This window comes from Pteropus vampyrus, unplaced genomic scaffold (assembly GCF_000151845.1).
Source record: "Pteropus vampyrus isolate Shadow unplaced genomic scaffold, Pvam_2.0 Scaffold50, whole genome shotgun sequence".
Taxonomy (NCBI): Eukaryota; Metazoa; Chordata; class Mammalia; order Chiroptera; family Pteropodidae; genus Pteropus; species Pteropus vampyrus.
In genome coordinates, this window is record NW_011888831.1 from 502,236 (window position 1) to 517,241 (window position 15,006).

Sequence of the window (15,006 nt, forward strand, 5' to 3'; positions counted from 1 at the left end):
TACATAAAGAACTCTTACAATTCAATAACATGATTTTTTTTTTAAATTAGCAAAAGACTTGAAGAGACACTTTACAGAAGATCTATAAATGGCCAACAAGTACATGAAACATGGTCAATATCATTAATAATCAAAGAAATACAAATAAAACTACAGTGATGTAGTATTTTACTTATTAGAATTACTGGCACTGTAAAGATTGACTGTATCGATGCTGTGGAACTGAAAATGTGAGACAGAACAACTGTTTTGGAAAATAGTTTGGCAGTTTCTTAAAGTTAAAGTATAGTGATTACATGAGCCAGCAACTCCATTCCTAGCTGTTTAACCAAGAGAAATGAAAACATATATCCACACAAAGACTTATACAGGAATGTTTATAGGCGTTTTATTCACTACAGACAAAAATTAGAAACAATCCAATGTCCATCTGGGGTGAAATATTGTCTTTTAGAATCTGAAAATGTTCCTGTTTCCCCCTAGACTATAAGTTTCCGTGACTGTCATTTTCACTACAGTACGCTCAATGTCTGGCACGGATAGAGCAAGTGCGCAATAAATGGTGAATGAATGAAAGAATGCAAGCTTGCAAACGTTAATAAATTTGTGGTGACCATCCCTCCGGCCTTTTATAATTCCTTCTATGTACAAACGCTGGCCAGGACAGGCTCACTGTAGTTCGCAGCCCTCCCGGAAAGGGGACACCCGCAGGTCCCTGCCGCGGAGGTGCGTCTCCACAGGGGCCGGAAAGGGCCCAGGGACCGCGCCCGAGGAGGGTAAAGTGTCGGGCGTCAAGCGCCCACAGGGCGCGGCAGGGCACACTAGGACCGACGGCGAGGGACAGATGAACCAAGTCGCTGATGGAGTCCGCCGGACACACGGAGTGGGCCGCGCAACTCCGTAGCACAGAGGACGACCCCCCACCCCCACCCCGGCCCAGGGCTGAGCGCAGGACCGCAGGGCGGGCCGAGGGAGGCGAGGGCGGGACAGGACAGACGAGAATCCCGCGGAGGTGAGGCGGGGGCCGTCCCGCCCCCGAGGGCAGGCCCTGTGAGCCTCACTGCCCCGGCTCGCTGGGGTGTAGGCTCCCGCTCCATCTCGGCTCCGCTCCCTCTGCACGAGATCCCGCGCCGGCGCTGGCTGGGGCTGCCCGGGTGAGGGGACCAGGGAGGGGACGCCGCGGAGGGTCGGTGCTCAGGAAGTCGGGCGGGGACGGGAATCCGCCCGGGCTGCGGGGCCTCCTGACTCAGCCGCACGCTCAGATTTTGGGGTTTTCCTCCCGGGCCGGAGCGCTTAACTTCCTCTTTCCCGCCTGGACCCCTCTCTCCCAGCCGGCCTGGCCGAGCTTGAGCCCCAGCAGCTCCTGGCCTATTGCGACCCCCGGGGCCTCTTCCCCTGGCTTCTTCTCTGCCTCAGTTCAGGGCCATTGGGGCCTGCCTGAGTGTTCCTGGCTGGGCGCCCTGGTTACGAGAGGAGGAGTTAAGGGATTCTGGATGAAGGACCGAGGTAGGGGGTGAGGTTAAAGGCAGGTTAGCGGACATTGCAGATGATGGGGCCATAATCGAGAGACTGGGAGTTAGGGGGAGCCTGAGTGGTGGGGAAGAGGGGGACCTGTGGGAGGTGGAGGATTATGGAGGTGGGATTTGGGAGGGGGACAGAGTTCTGCAGGGCAGGTCACCTTCCTAAGGATTTTCCATATTCCTAGGATGACGGCGAGCCCGGAGAGCCTCTTCCTCTCTGGGGGCGACCTGGACTCCAGCCAATTACAGATGGAGCCCGATGAGGTGGACACTCTGAGGGAGGGAGAGGACCCAGGTACACAGGAAGGATAGCCCTCAAAGAGAGGAGGAGGAGGGGCTGAGACCTCCTGCTGTCTATACTCTTCCACTTTCCTCCTAGCTGACCGGATGCACCCCTTTCTGGCCATCTATGACCTTCAGCCTCTGAAAATGCACCCCTTGGTTTTCGCCCCTGGGGTTCCTGTCACAGCCCAGGTGGTGGGCACTGAGAGATACACCAGTGGATCCAAGGTGGCTAGGCTGGCAGCAAGGGTGGGGGGTCAAGGGAGGACTGGCCGGAGTGGAGGGCTGCGACCCAACCAGGGGACATCCATTCAGTTCCTCACACCCCTAGGTGGGAACCTGCACTCTGTATTCTGTCCGCTTGACTCATGGTGACTTTACCTGGACAACCAAGAAGAAGTTCCGTCATTTTCAGGAGCTGCATCGGGACCTCCTTAGACACAAACTCTTGATGAGTCTGCTCCCTTTGGCTCGGTGAGGAGAACCAGACTGCTTCCTGTGAAGGGCAGATGCCCCTCACCCTGTGGCAGCATGAGCTGTCACTGCTCCAGCCCCCATCACTCCTTTCTGCTTGTCTTGCCCCCAGATCCCAACCTTTCCTCCCCCAGCTCTGGCCACTAGGCCCCCTCCTCTCACCCTGGTTACCAGAAACCTTCCCTGCTCAGCTCTCCCTGTCCATGGTTCTGTGCCAGTATTGTAGCCGGGCTGGATGCCCAAAATGCTCTTGGCAGCCTTCCCTATTTCTTGTCTCCATTCTCAGTGTAGGGGGCCTTCCTTCTGCCAGCCTCTAAGCTTTCCTCTCCTGCTCCAAGACCCTATCTCCAGTGCTCAGGAACACAGGCATTCAGCCTCCAGCTTTTATTTGACCTTCTCTCATCCCTTCCACAGCTTTGCTGTACCCTATCCTCCAGCCCGAGATGCAGCCGATAGAGAGATGCCCTCTCTACCCCGAGCAGGTCTTGATGGCTCCACTAGACGTGCATCCAGCAAACAGGTGTGACCAGACACCAGGTCCTCTGGGGAGGCGTTTGTTGTGCAAATGGCTCTGGTCCCATCTGTGTCTGTCTCCCATTCCTACTTCAGAAATACCTGGAGAATTACCTCAACCGCCTCCTGACCATGTCTTTCTACCGCAACTACCATGCCATGGTAAAGTCCAAGGGCTGGATGCCTGGGTCTTTTTAGGTGGAGGCGAATAATCAGATCCCCAAGGGGTAGAGGACCAGGGTCAGTAGAGTCTGAGGGGCTGAAAGCCAGAGTCTCTCCTCTGAGCTTTTGTTTTCCTCTGCAGACAGAGTTCCTAGAAGTCAGTCAGCTGTCATTTATCCCAGACCTTGGATCCAAAGGACTGTAAGTGTCTGACACTCCTCGCCCAACGACTTGCAAACATTTGGATAATGGGAATTCAGTGCAGGGTGGACTGGAGATCTGGATTCTCCATCCAACATCTCTTCTTGACTTTTCCCACAGAGAAGGGGTGATCCGGAAGCGCTCAGGTGGCCACCGTGTTCCTGGTCTCACTTGCTGTGGCCGAGACCAAGTTTGCTATCGCTGGTCCAAGAGGTGAGGCCTGGAATGGGGCAGCTGAGCCATGGGTGAGTGTGAAAAGGAGATCCTGAAGGCAGGGAGGAATGGACGGAGCCCTTCTGCTCTAGGTGGCTGGTGGTGAAGGACTCCTTCCTGCTGTACATGTGCCTCGAGACTGGCGCCATCTCATTTGTTCAGCTTTTTGATCCTGGGTTCGAGGTACAGGTGGGGAAAAGGAGCACAGAGGCACGGTATGGGGTCCGAATCGACACCTCCCACAGGTAAGGCATCCCTGGGACAGACACCTGATGAGTGAAGAGCCAGCCTAGGGCTCTGAGGAGTATTGCATGGAGGCTCATGGAAGGAGGAAAGGCATTTCGACCTCCTTGAGCTGACCATGATTTGGAACCAGGAAACTGTTCTAGCCAGATTCTTGGGACTCATCTTGAGTCTAGGCCCTGAGAAAGGGGATTGAGTATAAGCTTGGGGGGTGGGGGAGACTCTTAATGTAAAAGAAATGCACTCCATTCATTCATTTATTCATTCAACCAATCTGAGTGCCTGGCACAATACTAAGTGCCAGGAACCCAACTGTGAGTAAGATAGATATATACCTTGTCCCTGTGGAGTAGTGATTCAGGGACTAAGGGAAGAAGTAGGAAAAGGTTATAGCTAAAGTGGGGAGATTTCTGGGCCAGGCCAGAGGTACTGAGAGTAAGGATTGTAGTCCATCTTCTTATTCCTGTCCAGGTCCCTGATTCTCAAGTGCAGTAGCTACCGGCAGGCACGGTGGTGGGGCCAGGAAATCACTGAGCTGGCCCAGGGCCCGGGCAGAGACTTCCTGCAGCTGCACAGGCATGACAGCTATGCTCCGCCCCGGCCTGGTACTTTGGCCCGGTGGTAAGACATTGATGTCCTTTCTGAGCTTGTCTATGGCCTTCTCCACCCTTTTGGTGTTCCCTGAGTCCTTGATCCTCGTTTATCTCCTATGACCCCTGACCTCTTTAACTTCTGTCCTCAATGACCCCCCCTTTAATTTCTTGAATCTCCTGACCCCCTGACCTCTTTAACCATGCTGATTATCTCTCTGATTTCCCTCTGATCTTTCTCATCCTCAAACTCAATGATTTCCTCTGATTCCTGAATTCACTGATCTCCTGTGACCTTTTGAACCCCTTCTGCCACACTGACCATACCCTCTGTTCTTTATAATCTCCTCATATCTCTTTAATTTATTCATTTAATAAATACTATCTAAGCACAGCTATGTGCCAGGTTCGGTGGCAGGAATAAGACACAGTCTAGTAGGTGATTCAGTCATGAAACAATGGTAGATACCAGGTACTGAGCACAGAGGAGCAGCATCTGCCCCAGTGTGGGGATGTCAGGACTGGCTTCCAGAAGGTAGTAACCCTGAGGTTTGCTTAAGCAAGATAAAGAGAATGGAGAAGGGCGATCCATGCAGAGAAGCTAGAGATAGCCTAGTGTGTTTGGGAACCACAGGACTGACTATTATTGTAGAGTGAAGAGGAGTGGCCAGAGAAGAATCTGGGAAGTGCTCAGCTGAGAAGGCTGATTTTTATTATAGGCAGAGGGGAGTCATGGAAGGTGTGTTGAGATTTGTTTTTAACATAAGAGTAATAATAGCTAATACTTATGTAGCACTTACTATGTTTCAGGAAGTGTTCTAAGTGTTTTATATGTAATGTTGAATCCTCGTAACAACCCTACAAGACAGGATATCTGTAAAATCTCCATTTTACAAATGAGAAAACTGAGGCAAGAAGTTAAGTAACTTGCCCAAGATCACACATCTTGTAAACAGGTTGGGTCAACACTAGACTATTAGTTATTAAAAAGTGAAACAATATGGAAACATTAAAAATTAAAGTTCCCACTCAGTGCACAAGCCTTCATCCCCTAGCCCCTACTCCCCTACACTTCCTCCCAACATTCCCATTTCCCCAGAAGTAACCCTGGCAACAGTTTGATATTTATCTTCCCAGGCCTTTTCTTGCATTTTTTCTTATGCTTATGCATACATGTTACTTTTAGTTTTAACATAAATAAGATCGTATACTCTGTTCTGTGACTTATTTTTTCACTTAATACATGTTAAAAATTAGGCATTTAAATAATATTATTTCTTTGTTTACTAATGAAATTGAACATCTTTTCCTGTGGTTGGCCATTTTGATTTCCTCTGTAAACTGTCAGTTCTTGTTGTTTGCTCACTTTTTAGTTGGCTTATATGTCTTTTTCTTATCGATTTGTTGGAACTCTTTATGTATGATTATATTAATTATCCCAATCTTTAGTCATTTTCTTTAGTTTATTGCATCTTTGTAAGTTTTAATTTTATAGGTTAGCTCACACTGGCAAATTTATTCTACTTTGATATTTTGATATCTCTGACACCACTTGACTTTTCTGATCACTCTTGATCTTTGACCCTCCCATCATCTCTGACCCATGACTGTCCTCTGGTCTTCACTCTCCAGAGCTTTCTGGCTTCTGACTCCCCTGACTTCCTTGGCTTGGCCTCCCCCCAGGTTTGTGAATGGGGCAGGTTACTTTGCTGCTGTGGCAGATGCCATCCTGCGAGCTCAAGAGGAGATTTTTATTACAGACTGGTGGTAAGTGGAAGAAAAGAAGCTCAAGCAAGAAGGTATGGGATAGGGCCTATGGCAGATTAGCTTATGGGTCAGAAGAGGGAGCGGAAGGGAAAGAGTGGCTGGTTAACTGGGGCTTACTCTCCTTACCCCCTGCCTTGAATCCTAGGTTGAGTCCTGAGATTTACCTGAAGCGTCCGGCCCATTCAAATGACTGGAGACTGGACATTATGCTCAAGAAGAAGGCGGTGAGGAGCGTGGCCAGGCTGGAGGGGAGGCTTGTGGGTGGAGGTTGGTTAGAAGGGAATCTGAGGTTTCAGGGGCGGGAAGGGTGTCCATCCTGGCTCAATGTCTGGCAAACATCACCTCCTCTTCCCTAAGGAGAACTGACATCTCTCTCTTCATGCTCTTCCTCTAGTTGGTATAGACTTCCTTCCCAGTACCCACTGCACTTTATTGTATTGCCTGGAGGTATGCATGTCTATCTCTCACTGGACTGATTAATATTAGTTCCAGTACAAGGTACAGTGTCTGCCATGTTGGAGGCATTCATAGATGTTGATGGACAAGAAGAAAGATGTGGATGATGGAGAGCGGGTGGGTAAATGGATGGATAGATGATGGAGAGGGAGATAGATGAAAGGATATGAGGTTGGAAATGTGGATCAATACAAGGGTAGGTAGGTAGATGAATAGATGGTAGATAAGGGAATGAGTAAATGATTGGGAAGGTGGATGAATAGATAATGATAGGTAGATGGGTAGATGTGTGGATGGATGAATGAGTGAGCAGATTGCTCACCCATTGCTACGTGTGCTGCAAGCATCAAAGCAGGGTGTAAGTGGCAGAGCATCGAGGACCTCCTCCGGGCTGGTAGAGGGACATCCAAGAATCCTGAGCATAGGGAAGGGTTTGGGAAGGTGGAAAGAGGCCATTCTGAGAGAGGCATTAGGATCTGATACCCTACTCACCACCAGGAGGATGGTGTCCGTGTGTCCATACTGCTGTTTAAGGAAGTGGAGTTGGCATTGGGCATCAACAGTGGCTATAGCAAGAGGATTCTGATGTTGCTGCACCCCAACATAAAGGTGACTCAGGCCTCAGAGACCCCTCCCACTCTACAGCCTTCCCTACCACATGTCCCCATTTCCTCGACCCTCCCTTTCCTTAAACATCTCATCCTTCCATCTTTGCATTCTCTCTCCCAACACCACCTCTGTCTTTGTCTCACCTAAGCCCTCCCTCATGAAATCCTCCATACCTGGTCCAGGTGATGCGCCACCCAGACCAAGTGACATTGTGGGCCCATCATGAGAAGCTGCTGGTGGTGGACCAAGTAGTGGCCTTCTTGGGGGGGCTGGACCTCGCCTATGGCCGCTGGGATGACCTGCACTACCGACTGACTGACCTTGGGGAATCTTCTGAATTAGATGCCCCACAGGTAATCCCCCAAGGCCTTCCTGAGCTCCTCCAAACTCAGTTAATCTAAATCCACACTCCTTCCCAGCTCCAGCCTTCCCCCTTTAGTCATTCTAATCACTGCCCACTCTCAGAGTTCCTTGGCCTTCTGGAATCCCAAGAACTCACTTTGAAGATTCAGTGACTCAGTCCCTTTCCTATTTCCACTAATCCTCGCCCCCCAATTCCTCCAGGAAATGAAGCTGAAAGGGACAACCAGAGAATCAGACTCTCTCTGTTTCATTCTTACTCTCTGTGTCTGTCTCTCTGTCTCCCTGTCTCTGTCTCATATTCTTTCAGTGTTCCTATCTTCTCTTTGGCCCTGGCTCCATATGGCCCCCATGACCTCTCCTTGCCCATGGCTTGGGCGTGTTCCCCTCACAGCCTCCCAACCCATGCTCAGACTCTCCAGCCACCCCAGACTTGTCTCACAACCAACTCTTCTGGCTGGGCAAGGACTACAGCAATCTTATCACTAAGGACTGGGTGCAGCTGGATCGGCCTTTTGAGGGTGAGTGTCCCCTCCTCCAAAGTCTCTAAGAGCTGAGAGCAGGGGCAGAAGTAGGGGCTGGGACTGAGAATGTGATGAGCTGGGTCAAGGATAATACAGCCCTTTCCTTTGATCAGCTCCTCCTCCTCTCTGCCCCAAACGTCCCCAAGAAACCATCCCTGACCTCTCTCCTGATTCTCCTTGGACCCCCAGATTTTATTGACAGGGAGACCACACCCCGGATGCCATGGCGGGATGTTGGGGTGGTTGTCCATGGCCCACCCGCCCGGGACCTGGCCCGACACTTCATCCAGCGCTGGAACTTCACCAAGGTGCTCACTCCTTCTTGCAGTAAATGGAGGTAAAGAGGGAGCCAGGAGCAGCTTGCCACCTCCCACTGACTCTGCTATCCCTTTACCTCAGACTACCAAGGCCAAGTACAAGACACCCATGTACCCCTACCTGCTGCCCAAGTCCACCAGTACCTCAAACCAGCTCCCCTTCGTACTCCCAGGGGGGCAGTGTGCCACTGTGCAGGTGAGGCCCTGACTTCAGCTTGCCCCCACCCCTCTCTCCCTTCCACTCACTCTCTCTGACCTGAGAGCCCCCCAGACTCCTCCTCTCCTGGGGTCAGGAACCACATTATAATTTGCTGTCCCCCCAGGTCTTGCGTTCAGTAGACCGTTGGTCCGCAGGGACTTTGGAGAACTCTATCCTCAATGCCTACCTGAACACCATCAGGGAGAGCCAGCACTTTCTCTACATCGAGGTATGACTAGGGGAGGAAGGGAGAGAATAGAGTGATAGAGGGAACCTCCCAGTACATCAGTGGGATCAATGTTATGGGCTGGCATAGCTGAGCCTGTAGAAAAGCTGAAGCCTGGAGCCCGTGGAGACTAGAGGTGGGGCCGGTGGTTGAAAAATGAGGGCAGAGGCCGGGGCCTGACTGCTGATGTCTCTTTTTGGTCTCTGCCCCAGAATCAGTTCTTCATTAGCTGCTCAGATGGACGGACGGTTCTGAACAAGGTGGGCGATGAGATTGTGGACAGAATCCTGAAGGCCCACAGGTAAGGTAGACTGGCAGGAGGATAGGGGTTATGGGTGTGGTTTAAACCAAACTAGTGGGGCTTTGGGGAGAGGTCACACCTCTTAACTCCACCCTCTTCTCAGACAGGGTCAGTGCTTCCGAGTCTACGTGCTGCTGCCTCTGCTTCCCGGTTTTGAGGGTGACATCTCCACAGGTGGTGGCAACTCCATCCAGGCCATTCTGCACTTCACTTACAGGTGACCTCCTAGGGGTCTCCATGGCCCCATCCCACCCATGCCCCCATCCTGACTCTATCCTGATTCCTTCCCACTGGACTTTTAGGTCCACCTCCTGACGTCATGCATTCCCTCCTCCAGCCTTCATTTCTCTCACGCATTCTTTTCCCTCAGGACCCTGTGTCGTGGGGAATATTCAATCCTACATCGCCTCAAAGCAGCCAGTGAGTGCTGGGGGCCGGGAGTTCAAACCCTGGACCCCTGGGGAGGAGGAGATTGGGGTCTGAAGATTTGGAGGGAGGGAAGGAGGCTATTATTCCTGCCTGCTTCTGGGGCTACTGTTCTGAGACCACAGGTATTCTTTCACTGCAGGGAGAAGTATATACACTGGGCTTTAAAGGGCTTCTGAAGTGAGGAGGTGGATGGGATAGGGCTCATCTGCACATGGAGAGCACCTCTCCCCTCACTTCTCCCTACCCCCATTTCTTTACTTACAGTGGGGACAGCATGGCGGGACTATATGTCCATCTGTGGGCTCCGCACACACGGAGAGTTGGGTGGGCGCCCAGTCTCAGAGCTCATCTATATCCATAGCAAGATGCTCATTGCAGATGACCGGACAGTCATCATTGGTCAGTGCTGGATCTGGGCCCCTGGCAGCAAGAGGAGGGTGGGAAGAGGTGGAGCAGGGCCCAGCCAGAGACCAGGGGATGAAGGGAGGTGACAGAGACTGTCACTGAGGCCTAATTGGAAATGGAGGCCAAAGAAGGTGCGTTGCCCACCAGTGGGTACTCTAGTAGAGGTGATGGGGTGGGGAGGGTCCCCTTGTGCTCAGGCATACATAGTGTGTCCTGTACCCACCCCAGGCTCTGCAAACATCAATGACCGGAGCCTGCTGGGGAAGAGGGACAGTGAGCTGGCCCTGTTGATCGAGGACACAGAGTTGGAGCCATCCCTCATGGATGGTGTGGAATATCAGGCGGGCAGGTTTGCCTTGAGTTTGCGGAAGCACTGCTTCAGGTAGAGCCAGGGTGGGTGCTATAAGGTGTGGCCGGGAGGTGGGGGCGCTTCTGCCTTTTGAGAAGGTGGGGAGGATTGCTTAGACGTAGTACTAGGTTTCCCAATAGGCAGACTAATCCAGTTTGGGGTAGCAGCAAAGTAGGCACACCAAATAAAAATGAAGGAAAAAAAATCTGGCTCGTTTATTAAAGCATCAAAGTAGTCACCGAAGTAGAGACAAATGAATGCTCTGTTGGACTCCTCGACACTATTTTACTGTTTTGCATTGCATCCATTTTGACTGACCTGTCTAGGCACAGCATAACTTTCCTAGTATTCAGGTTATTTGAGGCAGGGGTCCCCAACCCCTGGGCCACGGACTGGTACCGGTCTGTGGCCTGTTAGGAACTAGGCCACACAGGAGGTGAGAGGAGGGCAAGCAAAGCTTCATCTGTATTTGCAGCCGTTCCCCAGCACTAGCATCACCACCTCAGCTCCACCTCAGATCATCAGGCATTAGATTCTCATAGAAGCACTGGTCCCTGGTGCCAAAAAGGTTGGGACCACTGCTCTAAGCACCTTAATCTGGCTCCGCTGGTACCCCTTTCTCCCGTAGCGTGGTTCTTGGGGCAGATGCTCGGCCAGACCTGGATCTCCGAGACCCCGTCTCTGATGACTTCTTCCAGTTGTGGCAAGACACAGCTGAGAACAATGCCAATATCTATGAGCAGGTGGGTGCTGAGGGTGGATGCTGAAGGTGGGTGGGCCAGGAGGCAATTCATAGATTATCCTGTTCAGTGTGAGATGGAGAGAAGCTCCACCACACAGTCATTCTCACAAGGGCATGAAGGTCTGGAGGCATATCATGGGATTCAGTGGCTCAGGGTCATTGTGGGGGGAGATGGTGTGGGGATGGGTGTGGGGATGGGGGCATCCAGCTCATTTGGGCTTGGGCTTTTGGCAAAGGGTCCCCAAGCCTGATTGGCTACCATGCTCCCGGCTCACAGATCTTCCGCTGCCTGCCAACCAACGCCACACGTTCCTTGCGGGCACTCCGGGAATACGTGGCCGTGGAGCCCCTAGCCATGGTCAGCCCTCCCTTGGCCCGGTCTGAGCTCACCCAGGTCCAGGGCCACCTGGTCCACTTTCCCCTCAAGTTCCTGGAGGATGAGTCTTTGCTACCCCCACTGGGTAGCAAGGAGGGTATGATGCCCCTAGAAGTGTGGACATAGCTGTGGCTCCAGCCAAAAGAGGTCACCAGCCACTGGGTTCCACTGAGTCTGGCTCTCTGCCCCTGAGGACTAAGGGCAGTGCCCTTTGAGACCTCAGGGAGGCAGCATCTCTGAAAGGGATGAGAGAAGTCACAGAAGACCCTTTCTTGAGAAGCAGCCAAAGAGGACACTCCCACTCCTGAGCTGGGTAGGCAGGAAAGGGTTCCAGAGTTCATTCTCCCATCTGCTCAGTTCAAACCACTGCTACAGAGGAAAAGCAAAACTCCTGCCAGGACTCCTGGGGCAAGCCTTCCCATCTCTCCCTCTTCCTGCCCCAGGGCCTCTCCCAGCTCATTGCTGCCAAGGTGGAAGGAAGGATGAAGCCACTCCTGGCTTTAGCTCCCACAGCGGGTAGGGGTGGGGGTGCACACTAACTCCCTCCACCAGCCTACTAACAGACACTAACTTTGTATCAGTTTGATAAGCATTTCATAAATAAAAGCGTTGAAAAAGTCCATGCTTCTTCCTCAGCCTATTACCTAGGTGACTTCTCAAGTTGCATCACTTCTGGGCCTCAGTGGTCCCAACTAGGAAATAGGAATAATACTTAAATAACTGGCTTGCTATAAAGATTCAGTCCTTGACTTAAATATTTACTGAGTACTTGCTATTTGCCAGATACTACTGTAGACTCAGAAGTACGTACAACAAAGTCTCTATCCTCATAGGAACCTTAGGCACTGGAGCTTCACTGTCCAATACAGTAGCCACTAGCCAGATTTGGTTATTTACATTTAAATTAATTAAAAACAAAAATTTAGGTCCTCGCTTGCACTAGCCACATTTCAAGTGCTCTTTGCTATGGCTAGCATATTGGACAGTGCAGGTATGGACCATTTCCATCATCGCACAAAGTCCTATTGGATGGCACTGCTCCAGAAGGAGGGAAGAGAGAAAATAAATGGTATGGTCTATGAGTATAGCACACACCAGATTGAGAAGGGTTCCTCCTAGGGTGGGTGGAGAAAAAGGAATAACAGAAGGGTATACAGAGAGCTCTTCAAGAGAGTCGGTGACTATTTCTTAAACTGAGTTATGGATATGTGAACTTTTATTATATATAGATACATATCTATATATCTATATATATGAAATATTTTCCAATTAGAAAATAGTTTAGCACAGGTCCTAGCTCTTGCCCTTCATTCCCCCAGCCTCACTCCATAGTCTCAGCAATGACCACAGGGGCAGGGGAATAGAATGAAGAGTTTAGGAAGGCTTCCCAGAAAAGGGGTGTGCTGGTAGTGGATAATGTGGAGAGAAGAAATGCTCTTGCCTTGCTCCCATCCTTTTGAGTCTGGACCTCCATTTCTCCGCCACTTCCACACATGAAATACCCCTTCCCATATTTAGCAGTCCCCTGGTACTAATTGGCATTCTGCTAATTAGCCTCATTGTCAGCACTAAATGCCTCTTTCCCTAGGGGATCATTACCTCATTAACTGGAATGGGTGGGGGCAGTGCGGGCTGGGGCAGGAGCTCCATGGGTTTCTGCTTCACACTGTCTTGGTCTATTTGTTCCCTCCACACGTTAGTCTCCACTGAAGGCCACTACAGCACAGGCACAAGAGCAGTGGGCTTGAGATTGGAAGAGCTGGCTCTAGACCCAGGATGAAGGGAATGAATCCAGCCTCCCAAGGTGGGTGGGGGACCTGAGGGTGACTGGGCCTATACAAAATGTTCATTCATCCCCCAGCGGTCCTTCGGTTTGTCTTATTTTTAATATATTAAGTTTTCTTCATGCCTGATCTAGGGCTTCCTCCACCTCATTGTCTGGTTTTTATTAGGGACATATTTCATATAAACATAAAAGTAGAGAATAGGATAATGAATCCTCACATATCCACACATCCATACTCCAGCTTTGATAATTATCCGCACGGGGCCAATCTTGTTTTTCTACCCTCTCCACCCCACCCCTCACCGCGCCCCCCCCCCCCCCCCAGATTACACTGCCTCTTGAGGTTTGGAGGTTTATCTTACCCTGGCAACCTTAATTTGCTCATTCATCAACTCAGTATCTCTTTATTAAACACTGCCTATGAGTCAGGCATTACTAAGTTTATTAAGGACCTAGTATACGCCTAGTGCTTTACACACCTAATTTAATTTTATCTTACCTTCCCTGTTATTATCTCTCTTTTACAAATGGTAAAATTGAACCTCAGAGAGATTTAATACACTAACTTCAAATTCTGCTTTTCCTACTATCCCATGGTCTTGACCTTAAATTACTATATATCACAGTGCCTACCCAGACAACAAAGTCTTCATTCAATTATGTATTACTGAACCTATGGTGGGTGCCAGGCCCTGAGCTGAACATAACTGACATGATTCCTGCCTTTAAGGAGATTCAACAGGCATTTACAATTCAAAATGTTAAATGTTACCATTGGTTTAAGCAAGGCAAAAACAGAACCAAACTCAGTCTTAGTGACTCAAAGAAGGCATGATATGTAAGACAATGCAAAGGACAGTGAGAGTGAGCATAGATAAAACATTCCAGGAGAAGAAAAAGCAAGTGCAAAGGCTAGAGGAGGGTCTGTTGAGTTCTGAGAACTGTGATAGAGAATTTCAGTATGGCTAGAATATGTGGTGTTGAATGGCGGGATATTGAAAAACAAGGTAGAAGAAGCAGGCAGAATCTTCAAGGATCTTTGATGCTACACTTTAGACTCTACTCAAAAGACAGTGAGGAGCCAGTGAAGGGTCTTTAAATAGGAGAGTGACATCAGATTTGAGTTTTAGAAAAATCACTCTGGGTGTGGAGAATTGATTTAAGGGGGTTAGAGAGGGAGACCAGTAGGAGGTTCATAAGAGTAATGGAGGCGAGTGGGGATTGTGCCTTGGACAAGGACAGATGGCAAGGTATATAGGAGGGCAGGGAAGCAAGACCCGATGTGCTTTTGAAAGTGCTAATGAAAGTGCTGAGAAAGGAGGGTGTTAGCTCATTCCAGGGACTTTTCATTCAAACTCTCAAATGATATTTACATTAAGGCTGGTGGTGGGTCTTTCAGAGGAAGTATTGTTGCTGGAAGTGATCTCAGGGAACACCTTTCTCCTTCAACATCACAGTGAAAGAAATGCCCAGAGAAGTAAAGCAATTTGCTCAAGGTCACACAGCATGTGGCAGACCATGACTCCTTGTTCTTTACACAGCATTACTCAGCCTCTAGTGAGGCTAATGGCTGGGGGTGCTGTGCCAACATGACTAGACCTAACTAAGTTGATGCAAGCAAGATTTGAAGGGGTTGGACATAGATTCCTCCTCCTCCCCTCTGCCTCCCCCTGCCATTCCTTCCCCAACACGTGGCTCCAGGGATCAGTCAAGGAATTATCGTTCAGACAGTTCCTTTATACAGAACAAGAGGTACAGAGATTAAGGTCAGCGGTAAGAGTCCCTATCCTGAAATCTGAGATTCCTCTCCTCAACACTCCATTCCCCACTCCACCTGAGGAAGGGGATAAAGGGCTTTCTTGAGGCAGCCAATCCCACCCCCTCCTTTCCCCAACTCTTCTGTTTCTCCAGCTAAGTTCTCACTGAGAGGCCCCGCCCTCAGCGGCTCCACTGTTGCCATGG

The 15,006-nt window shown here is 50.2% G+C and overlaps 1 protein-coding gene across 6 annotated transcripts; it reads left to right on the forward strand.

Annotated features, from left to right (window-relative positions):
* Positions 1-719: 719 nt before the first annotated feature.
* On the forward strand, positions 720-11,878 carry PLD2 (phospholipase D2). Of its 6 annotated transcripts, none has more exons than XM_011359698.2 (26): positions 721-1,154; positions 1,332-1,506; positions 1,706-1,815; positions 1,900-2,030; positions 2,134-2,276; positions 2,691-2,796; positions 2,886-2,951; positions 3,094-3,152; positions 3,273-3,365; positions 3,458-3,610; positions 4,080-4,229; positions 5,882-5,965; positions 6,111-6,189; positions 6,920-7,030; positions 7,213-7,383; positions 7,785-7,911; positions 8,104-8,222; positions 8,314-8,427; positions 8,555-8,659; positions 8,869-8,957; positions 9,061-9,174; positions 9,328-9,377; positions 9,651-9,785; positions 10,020-10,173; positions 10,769-10,883; positions 11,160-11,878. In XM_011359698.2, exons 3-26 carry the CDS (start codon positions 1,707-1,709, stop codon positions 11,382-11,384), a joined length of 2,802 nt encoding a protein of 933 aa, XP_011358000.1. In that variant the 5' UTR covers positions 721-1,154; positions 1,332-1,506; position 1,706; the 3' UTR covers positions 11,385-11,878. The 6 variants fall into 6 exon arrangements, with proteins under 6 accessions (XP_023386172.1, XP_011358000.1, XP_023386171.1 ...); XM_023530403.1 differs by having other exon boundaries at positions 1,417-1,506; XM_011359699.2 differs by having other exon boundaries at positions 721-1,012.
* The last annotated feature ends 3,128 nt before the right edge of the window (positions 11,879-15,006 follow it).